The sequence below is a fragment of the Euleptes europaea genome, chromosome 16, assembly GCF_029931775.1.
Source record: "Euleptes europaea isolate rEulEur1 chromosome 16, rEulEur1.hap1, whole genome shotgun sequence".
Taxonomy (NCBI): Eukaryota; Metazoa; Chordata; class Lepidosauria; order Squamata; family Sphaerodactylidae; genus Euleptes; species Euleptes europaea.
In genome coordinates this window covers 1,374,587-1,391,025 of record NC_079327.1, presented here as the reverse complement: position 1 = coordinate 1,391,025, position 16,439 = coordinate 1,374,587, and the positions used below count along the sequence as shown (strand labels likewise).

Here is a 16,439-nt window from a genome sequence, read left to right as displayed (position 1 = left end):
GGACTTCAATGCCATAGAGCCCAATTGCCCAAGCGGCTATTTTCTCCAGGTCATCTGATCTCTATAGGCTGGAGATCAGTTATAATAGAAGAGATCTCCAGCTACTACCTGGAGGTTGAGGAGAAAATAGACACCACTGTACAATTATCCAAGGATTTAGAAGCTAGTACAGGAGCGAAACACTACATAAACAAAGTGCAAATAGATTTATAAATAGCTACGTGCAATTACATACATTATGAGACATTATTTACACAAAAAGACCTACAAGAAGTCATTCATAAATATTCATTTTTAAATGTCCAAACAAGGTACACATTCTTCTTCCACAAACTAATCTCATGTAGTCCAATGGATGCCAATAGTAATGGAGGATAAAATTACTTACAGAAGGCATCTTGCAAAATTTTGTACCAAAATTGAAAATGAAAGCTTGGTACAAAATTTTGCAAGATGCCTTCTGTAAGTAATTTTATTGGATTATTTATTGGAATATTTATTGGAATATTTATTGACAGATAATATGATTGTAATTTGAATTTTTAAACCATTTATATGAATAGGAAGGACTGAAGAAGAATTGTTCAATTGCCAAGAATTTGAAACTGCCATATCCTCCATTACTATTGGCATCCATTGGACTACATGAGATTAGCTTGTGGAAGAAGAATGTGTACCTTGGTTCTTGTAGGTTATCCGGGCTGTGTAACCGTGGTCTTGGTATTTTCTTTCCTGACGTTTCACCAGCAGCTGTGGCAGGCATCTTCAGAGGAGTAACTCCTTACTCCTCTGAAGATGCCTGCCACAGCTGCTGGCGAAACATCAGGAAAGAAAATACCAAGACCACGGTCACACAGGCTGGATAACCTACGAGAACCAATGAACTCTGACAGTGAAAGCCTTCGACAATATTATAATGTGTACCTTGTTTGGACATTTAAAAATATGAATATTTATGAATGACTTCTGGTAGGTCTTTTTGTGTATATAATGTCTCATAATGTATGTTATTGCACATAGCTATTTATAAATCTATTTGCACTTTGTTTATGTAGTGTTTCGCTCCTGTACTACCTGGAGGTTGGCAACCCTAACGATGAAGGACTATGCGCTCCTGCGTGCAGTTAAGCCTTTCTAAACCCATAGGCTTGAATCGACTCAGAAGGGTGTTAACTCTACTTAGGATTGTACTGTAAATCTCTGTGGGAACTGGTGGATTCGTGAGCAGTTGTGGGGCTGAACAGCCAGTCCTTGGAGATATTTCACTGGAAGGAAGGGAACGCAACCAGCAAATGTCTGGCCTTGAGAAAAGCTGGGATTGCTTTTGTTCTCACAGAAAAACACAGTGTGTGTGTGTAATGGCTGCCTTCCTTAAGAGAAGCGAAGGGAAGATTGAAGGAATTCCATTTTATCCTAATAATACTGTCAGGTGGAACACAAGGATGCGGCCCCGTGATTAGTGTCGAGCTTTTCAGCCTGCGGACAGCTAATTTTTCTATCGACAAAGAGCCCAATTCCCTCCGAGGTGGTTTGAAATTTTTGAAACAAGGCAGAGAAGTCACTGCCCAAAGAGTGAATGCCGCTGAAGGAACACGCAATTTATTCCAAGCAATTAATGAGAAACTGAAAAGTATTCCTTTGAGAGGTGCCCCCAGAGCTCATCAATAAATCTAATCTATTATAGTCAAGGTGGGCACAGCCCTTAATCACTGGAAAGGCACTGAAGCTAGTTAGAGTCCATTTTACACGAGATTACTTGGGAACCCAATAAAGTGTCTCACATTTTTTAAGAGGCAGTTGTGTGGGGTGGGGTGTGTGGGGGGGAAGGGCATAGTGAAATCACACTTTTATATCGAGTTATGTGGAAGCGTTTGCTGCAAGGAATACTATGCCTGTCTCTCTCCAACAGACTTCAGAAGTGTATATGCTAGATATAATATCTACACATAATCTTAAAAATGGGTGACCCTCACTGGGAACCAAGCCTGTTGTGTAAGGTCACTGGGAATTTCTATATGTAAACCACATGCCCCCACTACCAACCCTGTGGGACTTGTTATGAAGGTCCCATGCCCAAGTTCATCCTTCAAGCCGGGTGGTAATTCTTCTGGCTGGTGGAAGAATTTGCCAGCCCTGCTACCATTTGATAAGCGGGAGAGGCCAGAGACTACACTTGACATGTAGCACACATGCTGTTTGACTCCAGACAGCAGTTTTTGATAATGGCATGAAGGCCAGTCAAAAATAAGAAGAGTCTTGCTGGATCAGACCAGTCATCCATCTAGTCCAGCATCCTGTTTCACAGTAGTTGATCAGTTATTCTGCAGGGCAAATAATAGGGCAGAGAGGCTGAAGCCTTTCCTTGAGGTTGCCTCCTGCCACTGGGATTCAGGCCCAAGCTGGCCCGACCTCGTCAGAGCTCAGAAGTTACGCTGGATCAGCCCTGGTTAGTACTTGGATGGGAGACGACCAAGGAAGTCCAAGGTTGCTATGCAGAGGCAGGCAATGGCAAACCACCTCTGTTGGTTTCTTGCCTTGACCTGGATGGCTCAGGCTAGCCTGATCTCGTCAGATCTCAAAAGCTAAGTAGGGTTGGCCCTGGTTAGTTCTCAGATGGGAGACCACCAAGGAAGTCCAGGGTCACTACACAGAGGCAGGTAATGTAATGCCTAGATATAAGGGCTGGTATAAAATACTATGTACTCATATGCACACACATGGAAGCTTTGGGGAAGTTGGCATCTGGGAGCCATGAACCAACAAATCATGCTCTCTGTGCCCGGTACGGCCTCTCACTAGTAGAGAGCTCTGAATTACCTTCATCCTTAGGAATCTGTTTTCTACTTCCAAGATCACAAGACCTACTTCCAAGATCACTTGCTTAGAGACGCCTTCGGGCAATATCTATAGGCTATGCTAATTAGAGTGGAGTAGACACCTAATGTGCATTGGTGCTTTTGTGTATCAATCTGCTTGTCAGCAGCCATGGGCCTGCCCCATGTGAATGCATAAATGATACTAAGCTTCCTTTGTTTCCCTGGTGAGTAACTCTGCATCTTATTTGTGGGTTATTTCACCCCAGGTCTGTGTTTAGCTAAATAAAGAACTGTTGCTTTTAACCTCCTCCTAGCTGTCTTTATTGGACTCTATAAGACAACCAGGCACTTCAGTAATGGCAACTGGGGTTGCCAGGTCCCTCTTTGCCACCGGCAGGAGGTTTTTGGGGTGGAACCTAAGAAGGGTAGGGTTTGGAGAGGGGAGGGACTTCAATGCCATAGAGTCCAATTGACAAAGCGGCCATTTTCTCTAGGTGAACTGATCTCTATCGGCTGGAGATCAGTTGTAATAGTGGGAGATCTCCAGCTACTAGCTGGAGGTTGGCAACCCTATCAATACCCCACCTGTAGTCTGAAATAGGCCCTGACCTGGATAGCTCCAGGCTAGCCTGAGCTCATCAGATCTCAGAAGCTAAGCAGGGTCAGCCCTGATTAGTATTTGGAAGGCATTTTTGCTCACATGGTAGGGTTCAACTATTCTAGCCATTCTTTTTCTTCTCCTCCCCCCACAAAAAATGCAGCCTGTGGTGGGGGCACAAGAGCTTCTATAGGAATATGGGGACTGCCCCCACCCAGCGCAAGAAGAAATGCCATCCGCTCATGCAGCAGGAACCGGACTATTGGTTCATCCTAAGGTGGTGTTTTACAACTCTTGACTGCTGCTTGCTTAAAAACAAAGGACAGGAGAGCTATAATGGTTAACTAAGCAAAGATGTTTTCGTAGATTTACATTAACAGAAAGTCCTTCCAGTGCATTTTGCCACATTAAAAATTGAAATGCTAACAAATTAGTTCCCTCTTGAATATCTTCAACATAGCTAATATGAAAAACATACCAACTTCAAAGTTCATACATCTGTAACAGATTATAAAAACAACAAACTCGGATTTAAGAAGATCTTTTGAATTTTCACTTGCAAACTGTTGGTGAAGAAGCCACAAAGTGCTGTCCTTGCGACAGCTAACATGACCTGTCAGAGGGTCCCAAAATACTCTGTAGTCTTTTGGTATGCACCATTATTGCCGTGATAATAAAGGAGTCATTCAGTATTCATGTAGATGTTTCATCCAGCGCCATTGATGTTCAATTTAGCGTTTGTTAATGGGTACTTAAAATGTTACCCAAAAGATTTAGATCACAGCACAATTTAGCTCTTTTCCAAACTATAAGCACAGAACACTTCCTTAATACACAGCACCACAAAATAATTAAATAAATGCATCTTACCTTCTAAAAGTGTTTTGGTTGTTTAGCTGGCAAACATTAAGAGGCCCGTGATGTTAAATCACCGGCAGGCTGAACTAACAGGGGCTCAGGAAATGGATGGGTACGACTTAAAGTTTTAAAAGGCAAAAAGAAAAGCAAGACAGTTGTACTTACTTTACAAAAAAAAAAAAGGATCATAGTGTTGTATACTGAATGTAAAGTCCAAGCAGGATGGCCATTTAAACCAAGTTTGGTTAATATGTCATTTGCTTGCAATAGTCTGAGATTTCTTATCTCAGGAGCCGGCCGTGCGGTCAAAGGTTTCTCCAGCCTTTTGCACTGTTGAGGAGGCAAGCCACATTTTCAGTGGGAAAGTGGCTTGCTTCTTCAACACAGATGCACACATGATATGAATGGTTAACTGAGCACATGTGCATCGTTTCAACTGATGTTCTCTGTTCTCTTCACTTGTGCCAAAATTTTGACCCTCCCAAGCAAAAAAAGGGCATCCCTATGGTTCCTGGCAGAGCCATTCATCTCAGTGGTCACAATTTTAATCTGTACCCTATGCATGGCATTTCTGAGAGCCACACAGTTACAGCCAAAATACAGGGAAGCACACAGTCTGGTTAACATGGGTGGGTATGTTAGTTGATGACTCTGCATTTGATAACAGGCATGCAAATGGATTCCGTCTCTCCTGTTCCATTCCCATCAGGGTGTTGTAGCTGTGAAGTCACAATGTGCGTAGGCCAATGCAGCCTCTCCAGGCCCTTGTGGGCTTCTGGCTTTCCTCCTCCACAATAGTGCTGACCCCATGTGCATCGCATATGGAGCATGGCTTTCAAAAGCAATTTGTGATCTGGTCTACAAGGGAGGGGCAACAGTGCAAAGGGCCTGAACAGTGGATTCAGGGGTGGGCCCTCCTGCACCCAGGGCTGCAGATTTGCACACCCACACAGCAAATGCTCTCCTCCTCTATGGTGATACTGCTCTTGCATGGTTGGGAAATACCTGGAGATTTTGGGGTGGAGCCTGAGGACGGTGGGGTTTGGGGAAGGGAGGGACTTCAATGCCATCCAATGGCCAAAGAGGCCATTTTCTCCAGGGGAACCGATCTCTAGCGGCTGGAGATCAGTTGTAATAGCAGGAGATCTCCAGCTAGTACCTGGAGGTTGGCAACTCTAGTGATCCCGCCTTCCTGCACAATGTTTTAATTGTTGGTTTTATGTTTTTGTATGTATTTTAGCTCTGGTTTTAATTGTTGTAATGATTTTGGTTGGTTTTAACTGTTTTAAGATGTGATTTTATTGTTTATGTTTTGATTTATTAGCTGCCTTGGTGGACCTTATGAGGCCAAAAGGCAGGGTATACATTTTGTTTAAAAAATCAAAATATGAGCATGGCCATATCTAGACTATGCAAGAAAGCAAAATCTGGAAAAAATTGTCTCTCCACAGTTAAAAGCATTTTGTCATGGAGATTAATTATAAACAACAGAAAAATACTAATCTGTTTTTCTTGTGGCATTTTTCAGCCTTTATGAGTAAGATGGGGAGAGAGGTAGAGATGTTTTCGGCATAAATTAAGAAGAAGAAGAAGAGTTGATTTTTATATGCCGACTTTCTCTACCACTTAAGGAAGAATCAAACTAGCTTACAATCACCTTCCCTTCCCCTCCCCACAACAGACACCCTGTGAGGTAGGTGGGGCTGAGAGAGTGTGGCTAGCCCAAGGTCACCCAGCTGGCTTCGTGTGGAGGAGTGGGGAAACCAACCCTGTTCACCAGATTAGAGTCCACTGCTCTTAACCACTACACCTCGCTGGCTTAAGGGCATGGATAGACCCTGTGAAGTTTAACATGACTCTGCTAATTCCATAATTTTAGTATTTTAAAATAAATCTGGTCCTCCAAGACTGAATGGGACATCATAATTTCAGTCTTGTTTTCATTCTTTTAGCAGTAAATACTCTATGCTGTAATGCAAGTCACACAAAGAGTATCTAATGTGTGGTAAAACTGCAGCTCTTAAATCTTTGCACAACGAAACCTCTGCAGCTCCAACACCCTTGTTTTCTCCCCCCCCTCAGCCCAGCTGTGCGAGATGATGGATTAAAAAGAGAGAGAGAGAGAGAGAGAGAGAGAAGGAAAGATCACCCACCTCCGAGTGCTTTCGCCAAATGTCTATATTCTTTCGCTGAGCTTTCGAGAAATGGTCCCAGGCTTTTTGTCTGGTGGAGGCGTTGAAAACGGCCACAATCTGCTCAACTTTGGTGAACAAGGAAGTCAAAACAAGATAAGCGATTTATGTTGTGGTCACTGGAGAATAGCCAAGCAAAGACACTTGGAGGCTGAGGATGCTGCCGCCGCCTCAGAAAACAGCACCATCCACAGCCTCCCAATCAAGTGTCTTTCCATACTTACATTGTTCGAGACGTCTCCCTTCAAGTCTGGTCAAGTCTACACAAGTTACACAGAAGGACCGGCATGTAGCTCTTTTGGGACAATCCTTATTTCACGTTGGTGGCTGGTAATTTGAGTACCCAGGTCTCCAACTTGGGGAAAGAGACACAGGAGATAAAGCTGAGGAGCCATCTGAGCTACCTGACATCTGAAAGGTGGGCGCGGTGAGCCTGGAATTCTAGTTATCTGCCCCCTTAACAGATGGCTTCTAACTTTATCTTCTGTTAGGGTTGCCAACCTCCAGGTAGTGGCTGGAGATCTCCTGCTATTACATCTGTCTGCAGGTGGCAAAGATCAGTTCACCTGGAGAAAATATCTGCTAGGTGGACTCTATGGCATCATACCCCACTGAAGTCCCTCCCCTCTCCAAACCCTGCCTTCCTCAGGCTCCACCCCCAAAATCTTAAGGTATTTTCCAGCCCAGAGCTGGCAACCCTATCATCTGGGTCGGCAAACGTCTTCTGCAAAATTGTAATCCTGCACAATAAATCTTCAAGCTGCGGAGCCATTAGGGTTGCCAACCTCCAGGTAGTAGCTGGAGATCTCCTGCTATTACAACTGATCTCCAGCCGATAGAGATCGGTTCACCTGAAGAAAATGGCCGCTTTGGCCACTGGACTCTACGGCATTGAAGTCCCTCCCCTCCCCAAACCCCACCCTCCTCAGCTGCATCCCAAACACCTCCTGCCATTTTCAAAGAGGGACCTGGCAACCCTAAGAGCCATATCTTGAATCTGTGATTTCACAAGTCACTTTGAGAGTCACATGGATTGTAACGCTAATTCACACAAGAGATATTTGCACACAGGAGAATAATGAACATGAAAATAACCTTCAACCTCCAGATTCAAATCATATGTTTATTCCCATATTCTCCTCTGGGTTTTTTTTTTTTTTCTTAATGGCCGAGTCCCATATTACATTTCTGAGGCCAAGGAGGACTCTTTGTGTTTGGCAAAATGGTGAAACTGTACTTGGGGCCAGAGATTTGTGGCTTGACCCCCATGAAACACATACGCTGCAAATCACATTCTGGAATGCTGCAGCTCACAGAATTATTGGAAGGGGGGGATTATTATTTATACCAGTCAATCCTCATAAAACATTTGCCCTTGTATTCAGGCCTAAGAATCAGTCCCCTTATATCAGAAAAGTTCTGGACTCGTCTAGAAAATTAGTTGTCCCTTAGCTTCCCCAACGCACATTAGAATTCATACTATTTTCTGAAATTGTAAAACCGCATCCCCCACGGTTGAAAAAAAATTAATGGCAAGATCTCCTGTATCACATTACTTGTGGTCTGATTCATAACCAAGACAAATTATCCAAAACACTTGGATTTAGGATATTGAAGTCACTAGGACTCAATTTAGAGAATGCCCAAAATCTTCTCTCATAGTTGTACTTGTGGACTGGCAACTGGTATCTTAAGAAATGTTGTTTAAATTTCCCCAAAGCAAATAGCCTGTTCTCTCCCCTTACTTGATATTTCATGGGGATAATATGCTTCTCCTGCAGACATGCAATGCTTCCCAACAAGGTTTTGCTTATTTATTTCAAGCCTGCTGAATCTAACAGTCTGCTAAATTCTGCCTGGAATTGAGGCTCCAACCTATCATGAATGAAGCATGCCGGCCACTAGCTCTGTTTCAGTGTCTCACTTCCCTTCTTCAGCTGGGACCTTAAGCTTTACTGGATCGATTCTCTTGGTGGATGCATCTCCCAGCAAAACAATCCTTTCCAAATCCTACCAATTATATAGTCTCAGCCCAAGCCTGATATCTTTCCAGCAAGAACTAGGAGCTGACAACCTATTTTAGGGAGTAGAAAAAGAAGTTGGTTTTTATATGCCGACTTTCTCTACCATTTAAAGAAGAATCAAACCGGCTTAGAATCACCTTCCCTTCCCCTCCCCACAACAGACACCCTGTGAGGTAGGTGGGGCTGAGAGAGCTGTGACTAGCCCAAGGTCACCCAGCTGGCTTCATGTGGAGGAGTGGGGAAACAAACCCAGTTCACCAGATTAGCCTCCGCTGCTCATGTGGAGGAGTGGGGAATCGAACCCGGTTCTCCAGATCAGAGTCCACCGCTCCAAACCACTGCTCTTAACCACTACACCAAACTGGAGGAGAGGATTGCTGCTACTCAAGTCATCAGGCCCAAAGTTAATGACCAACATGGATACCAAGGGTTGGTCCAGATGCTGTGGCAATCAAGTGATATGGATGCAGAGGTGCCACTTGAGCGGACCACCATCCACGTGCAGGCTGCCCAGTGCATCTAGCTCCCCTGCTGTGGTGCTGGGGCACACAAAGAGCATCTTTGCATGAACACCGGACAGCAGTGGGGTCTGGGAGGCTTGCAGAGTGTGGGTTTGGGCTGACCTCTACTAGTGAGGTGCATTTGGCCCCCTCTCTGATGACAACCCTGTTTTCAGATGCTTCAAAGGGAAAAAAGAAAGCCCTATAAATAAAGTAAGACTGCAGACCTGTGCACAGTGAGCTGGTAATGTGGGATTTTATCTGAGCAAGTATGGGTGGAATGGGCTGTACGCTTCGCAGGCAGGAGAGCCTTTCCGTTTTGAATAGCTGAAGGTAGCTTCTATCATTTACCTCTGAATCTCACTCTTCCTTCAAGGAGCTCTGGCGGGGGGGGGGTCTCCTTTCCTCCATTTTAGCCCCCCAGCAACCCTGGCTGAAAAAGAGTGAGTGGATTCTAACTCAGGTTTCTTTCCCTGATCCTGGCCCAACACTCCAACCACTACACCAATACCAGCTCTCTTCACAAGTTAACAGTGAATGCGTGCACAACCTGCATACATGCATGTAAATCTGTTTGTTAGAACCAATGTGTGTTCACTTTACAAATAAAACTGGGGACCATTACTTGGATACATGTGCCGTTTCAGTGTTCAGCTGCACATGTGTTGAATGCATCATGAGAATTGCTCACTGTACATATAAAGAAAAATCCAGGGTATACTGCATGTGGATTGTATGTGCGTTCCTGGTAACCTGCGAAACAAGGCTAATGTCTCTTCTAAAGCAGCAACTATGTGTATATATTTAAGAACGAAGAGACAGGTTTATAGTTCACAGCCTTATGAAATTAACTGGAGGAAGGATGCATGATATGAAAGGTTTTTCATTAGTGAGTGTATTTTATTAATGGTTTAGATTTTCAGTCATTATTCTGTTGTACCTATTGAAAGTGCAAAGAACACTGAACTTAATCAGCAGTCTGGGTATAATTAATTAGTGAGAGGAAATTCAAGCAAAAATATTTCTGGAGATGCAAGGGAATGGTGTTTTGCATTTTTAGGCTGAAAGGCATAAGTGGAAACATTAGGATTCTTCATCTGAAACCCTTGAACTCAGAAGTACCCGGTTTTGAAAGAGCTGAGAATTTTTTCTACAGGTGTTAGCATTAATTAAACTCTGCATCCTTATCTGATCACTCAACAAAGATTTCTTAACGCACTAAAGTGGGGGGGGGGGAATAGTTGTATTTTAATTACCAGAGACTGACGGTTGTTACTTTGTGTGTTCTCAGCAATAAGAGAAATAGACCAGCTAGAAAAGACTCATTCCCTGGACCAACTTTTGGATGTGAAAGAGCAGGCGAGCTTTTCAGCTAAATCAGACTCTACCTCAGGCAAATAAAGGCCAAGGAGGATTGCCAGGTCCCTCTTCACCACTGCTGGGAGGTTTTTGGGGTGGAACCTGAGGAGGGCAGGGTTTGGGGAGGGGAGAGACTTCAGTGCCATCGAGTCCAATTGCCAAAGCGGCCATTTTCTCCTGGTGAACTGATCTCTTATCGGCTGGAGATCAGTTGTAATAGCAGGAAATCTCCAGCTAGTACCTGGAGGTCGGCAACCCTAGAAGATTGATCTTATACACATACATAGAAAAGCCACCTGCAGCTCAAAGCCATGCACCCAAATGCAGTGGACATCTGTTCTGTGCATCCCGGTACAGACAAAACTCAGCATTCAGGTGATATTTCAGGTCAGAAAGATCATTACAGGGCAAGGAATTAGGGCAGCGAACTCCAGCTTGGGAAATTCCTGGTCATTCGGGGCCTCTGCCTGTGGAGAGTGGAGTTTGGGGAGGGACTTCAGTGGGAATATGGTGCGGTCGAGCCTACTTATGAAGCTGACACATGAGTTTTTTGTTTGTCCCCTGTATCATTTTCTTTCTCAGACACACAGGACAGGCGAGATAGTCCATACCAAGCTGTGGCTGAGTGGCACCATAGAGCTGAAGTGCGATGTAATCAGCGTGATTAAATATTCATCAACAAACATCTGTTGATTAATCTAATGTCATATAAAATTTGCATTAGCCATATGCAACTTTCAAGCGACTGTCTGTAGCTGCAGCACTGAAAGGCAATTCTCCTCCTCCGCATGGCACATTCCAAGAAGGTGGGATATTGGGACAATTTGCACCCTCATTTAGAAATTGATTCTGTTTTCTACATATATTTTGCATATAAACTGATGGGTTATTTCTTAGACATACCTTTAAAACTTTAACTCAACAGGACAGGAGCAGCCACATTTGGTCTGCCCTACTCACGTGTAGCACTCCTCTGACTTCCCTCGCCTTCCTCTGTCACCTCAGGCTTCTTTTCCCAGCCTGGCTCTGATGTCAGAAATGAGCCATGCATTTTAAGCAAATACAGGGTTAACTGTCTTATATTACCTAAGTGAATTGGTATCAAGACCCATCAAAAGAGCATTGTTTACTAGGAGCAAATGTGTGTCTCTGTGTGTGTGTTTGTGGGCCATTTCCATATATACCCGCTACTTGAGCCTGCTTTATTGATTGTAAGAGCACCACAGATATCCACCTTTCCACTGGGAGCTTGGGGGAGAATCCATTTGCCTCACCAGCGCTAAACAACATCTTGGGGTTCAGTGCCATTTCTTAATTCATCTACAAGTGAGCAGGAAGGAGGAGTGGGGAATCAAACCCGGTTCTCCAGCTCAGAGTCCACTGCTCCAAACCACTGCTCTTAACCACTACACCACGGTGGCTCAATACTTTGCTTATTATGCAGAAGGTATAGTGAGTTTGGCCAATACAAAGGCTGGGACCCTGCGGAGAAGGGGCAAAATCAGGCATCATTCAGAATAATTTCATCCTGCTCCCTGGAAAGAAAGACAGAAACCAGCCTCCTCCTTTATCTAGTGCTTAGACCAGTAATCCAGACCTCTCGGTAACTAATCTAGATAGTCAAAAAAGATCCTGCTGCATTAATATTCCTTCCAGCAAGACCCTAGGCTCACATTAGCACTCTTGACTAAAAGGTTCTTAATTCAAACTGGCCCAACACGGGTCAATTACCACATCCTCTAACAATCTCAAAGCAGTGAAGTAACTAAGATTGGTTCCAGCACATGTTCTCCTCTCCCTCATGCTTTACCTCCTTCCTTTATTTGGGTATGTCCCCTACATATTGGAACTTTTTCCTTCTCACCCGTGGCCAATTAGGGACCATACTTATTTGTTCCCCTTGATTCTGCTCCCCTTTCTCTAAGCCAGGGATAAAGGAATCTTCTATTTCCATCCAAGGTGGCCCTATAACTGAAGCCACAATCTGTCCTAAATTGTACTTGTGTGATTAAATTGTTGCATACCCTCAGTGGGCTGCTCAGCCCTGTGCATCTTGCATAGTGCTCCAGAAAAATCCCTTTCCTTGCATGCATTACCTGCCTCCTATTTCTCTCATTGTGTCACTGCTTTGGGTCCTGACAGTGTGGGTTAAACGTGTACCCTGCATGTGGTGCCTTGCCATGCTCATCCCTACTTTGGCTTTGGATTATGGGGTGTTAAAATGTTTGCATGACCCAGGCTAGCCCGATCTCATCAGATCTCAGAAGCTGAGCAGGGTTGGCCCATTAGTGCTTGGTTGGGAGACCATCAAGGAAGTCCAGGGTTGCTATGCAGAGGGAGGCACTGGCAAGCCACCTGTTTGTCTCTTGCCTTGAAAACCCTACGAGGTCGCCAGAAGTTGGCTGTGACTTGACACCATTACCAAAATGTTTGGGACCTTGGCCTGTGGCTTTGGCTGTCTGTCCAGAACCTGCTCAGATACAGTTGCTATATGCCACTGCTTCAGCCTCTTGATCTACCTCATTGGGACCCTTGCCTCCCCTTCTTGAGTGACAACATTGCACATTGTGTGTGGGCATTTGGAATATTTGCATCTCAGGGTGGATATCCCAGCAGTTGGTTCCACTGTCGTATAACCGATATTGTTGGGGCACCATTAATGTATTAATTAATCCCCTCAACAACTCTCTGATTTCACCATATTCTCAGCACTTCTTCCAAACTTTCCCTCGAAACGTCATCGCTTTGCCAGAAGATCCCTTTACAGCGACTCGTGGGAGTCATTCCTGGTTGTAAAACCTGAGTCAGCAGCTCTGAGGAGTGAGAGGCACAGCAGGGAGGCTTTCTTCTTTACGCTCAAGCTACCATAGCATGAAGCTGGGAACAAACGGGAAAGTGGGCCAAATCCACCCAGACGTGTGCCTAGGGGGACCGGAGTCTTCCCAGCCAGAAAAGTCACAGCACAGGATCCAATCCTATGAAAGAAAAGATTTACCCCACCTGGTCAGAGGCTCGGCAGCTGAATTCTGACTAAGCTCCAAGCTGACAACTGATTTGGCAGAAAGAATTGCAGCAGTCAAGGGGAGACGCTATAATTAATGGGTTGGCATCTCTGGGCCAGCTCGGAAGCCAACAGGGCAATGTTTTCCAAAGAACGCTGCTCTGCAGTAGAGATTATTCAGCGACAGGCTGTGTTTGAGGCTTACGTCCTGAGTCTATAATTATTCACTAATGCCTGATGTATAAAATTGACACAATATTGCAGTTAAGTTAGCCATTCTTAAACTTTCTGAACCTGGGCCAGTTTTCTGAATGTACCTATTTTCTGGGGCTCAGCTGCCCAGAACCAACCACAGGAAAGTGTGCAGAGATAAATGACATATTCCTATTTGTTTACAGTCCACTACACTGTACAGGACAAGAATCGCTAACCTAACACAGACCTCAACAGAAGTTTCCCATTGACCCATGGGAAGAATATAGACAAGGTAGGGATGTAGAACTGGGTAAGTAAATTAATTAGACACGTGCAACAATATTGAATTAAAACTCGAATGCATCAGTACCACAGGGACCTGCCTCTTAATAGCTATTAAATTGGTTTCTAGTTTCAAGAGAAGGATTTATCTCACTAGGTATGCACTAGGATAGGCAGCAGTATAGCAAGGTAATTAGGTGTGAAGTAAAGGTAAAAGGTAAAGGCAAGCATCAGATCATTATTGACCCATGGGGTGACATCATATCACGACGTTTACTAGACAGACTGTGTTTATGGGTTAATGGTTTCCATTGCCTTCCCCAGTCATCTTCCCTTTACCCCTAGCAAGCTGGGTACTCATTTTACCGACCTCAGAAGGATGGAAGGCTGAGTCAACCTTGATCTGGCTACCTGAAAGTGACTTCTGTTGGCACTGAACTCAGGTCATTAGCAGAGCTTTGACTGCAGTACTGCAGCTTACCACTCTATGTCACAGGGCTCCTCAACAGCAATAGGGAGTGACTCCCCAGGGCCATTTCAGAAACACCCTCACATCATAGTCCCAATTGTAATTGCAACCCCCCCTCATAAAAATGATGGGGGCTCCCTTTACAGAACTGATTTCATGTGCAGCTGGGCCCTTAAGGGTGACCAAGTAACTCCCACAATAATAACATCTCAAGGTTGTGCTCCGGCCACTCAACAAAGGCAAACAGAAAGGGGTCACTCCTTGGGGTCTCCATGCCCAGCCGTGTGGCTCCCTTCTGCAGACAGGCTTGGTATGGAATGACTCTCCACCGTCCAGACCCAAGCCATGAGAAGGTGTGGAGAGGAAAGGACAAGCATATTTAATTGTATAATGATTTTTAAATATAGTTGACGTACGATGGGCATGTACAATCTGGCCCCCCTTTGGTGATATGATACCTAAAGGGATGCCATGCGGAGGATGGGGTGGAAATGTTTTCAGTCATGTTGGATGACAGGACTTGGACAAATGGATATAAACTACAGGAAAGGAGGTTTCCTATCTAAATCTGAGGAAGAACTTCCTGATGGTGAGGTATGTTCGACGCTGGAGCAGTCTCCCGCGTGACATGGTGAATCTGTTGTTGCTGGAGGGTTTAAAGTATTGATTGGATACCTACGTGTCAGGGGGTTGGACTAGATGATCCTGGGGGCCCCTTACAACTTTGAGATTAAATACATAAATAAATGGAGAGCCAGCATGGTGTAGTGGTTAAAAGCGGTGGACTCTGATCTGGAGAACCGGGTTCGATTCCCCACTCCTCCTCATGAGTGGCGGACGCTAATCTGGTGAACAAGGTAGGTTTCTCCACTCCTACACATGAAGCCAGCTGGGTGACCTTGGGCTAGTCACACTCTCTCAGTCCCACCTACCTCACAGGGTGTCTGTTGTGGGGAGGGGAAGGGAAGGTGACTGTATGCCGGTTTGATTCTTCCTTAATTCTTCTTCTTCTGAATGAGCAAAAATCTACAATCGACACTTTAAAAACAAATATATCTCGAGGCAGAAGCATTCAGGGACTACGGCTCCATACATCACAGGAAAATGGGTTCGATTCTGGGAACACTTATGCAACAAGAAACCTCTGCTGACGACGTTGCAACAGACATGCGACGCTGTCCTTGGTGAGTAGTTCCCACGAGGCTCACTGGGCCTCGAGCCCAGAGCGTGTGGAGAGATCGGCAGCTTCATCAGGCCACTTCTTTAGGATTCAGGACCACAGAAACGAATCTCTTCTCCCCCCCGCCATTCCCGTCTTCAAGAATTTGTCTTTCCGTTACTCCGTCTTGTTCACTGATGGTACAGATTCAACACCAACCACAGTAGGAAAATGGCCGAAAAGAGAGCCTTTGTTTTCTTGATCAGCTTTCTGGGTATCTTGGCCTCCCAAGCAGGTTTCCCTCTCTGATCGCCTTGCTAACTGGCATTTTGGGGATGTTTCCTTTCTTCTCTTTGCTCCGCTCTTCAGTTTTTAAAAATAGCCTCGATAACGTAAAAGGCATTTGTGGCTATTTTTATTATTACCTCTCCAGAAAATGGCCCCTCGGAGGAAATCTCCACAGATAAAAGAAGCTGCATAGAAGCGCCTGAGATGTTGACAGGTCTCCGTAATGGCAGGAAGGCTTGAATTGTACTGATGTGCCAGGGAGACGGAGCCTGGCAGGTTTACGATGCCTCTCGCTCTGAATGACGTCTGGGAAGAGCCATCCTTGTTTCAAAGAGCCTCGTTTCCAATTACTTGGAGCTGGCGAGAGCCGTCTAGGAGAAGAGGAGGGCTGACGCAGGAAGGGCAAAATTCAGAGCTACCAGAGAGCCAGCAAGGTCTCACTGCAGTTGGGCAAGTGGTCATGAGGAACAAATGAGGGGCGATCTCAGGAATGGAGCACTTACTGGGAGGCAGAGGGAAGGAGTGTATCAGAGGAGCATGCCTATTATTTTGGGTGCTGTGGAACACAGGCAGGACGGTGTTGCTGCAGTCCTCTTGCTTGTGGGCTTCCTAGAGGCACCTGGTTGGCCACTGTGTGAACAGACTGCTGGACTTGATGGGCCTGGGTCTGATCCACCAGGGCCTTTCTTATGTTCTTA

General features: G+C 45.0%; 1 protein-coding gene across 3 annotated transcripts in view; it reads right to left on the bottom strand.

Moving 5' to 3' along the window:
- The window catches only part of ENOX1 (ecto-NOX disulfide-thiol exchanger 1), a 131,872-nt gene that overhangs the window by 71,127 nt on the left and 44,306 nt on the right, over positions 1 to 16,439 (bottom strand). For all 3 annotated transcript variants that reach the window (XM_056861768.1, XM_056861771.1, XM_056861769.1), the window contains one exon: positions 6,426 to 6,532. In XM_056861768.1, the coding sequence (XP_056717746.1) occupies positions 6,426 to 6,532 (107 nt within the window). The remainder of the gene's footprint in view (positions 1 to 6,425; positions 6,533 to 16,439) is intronic.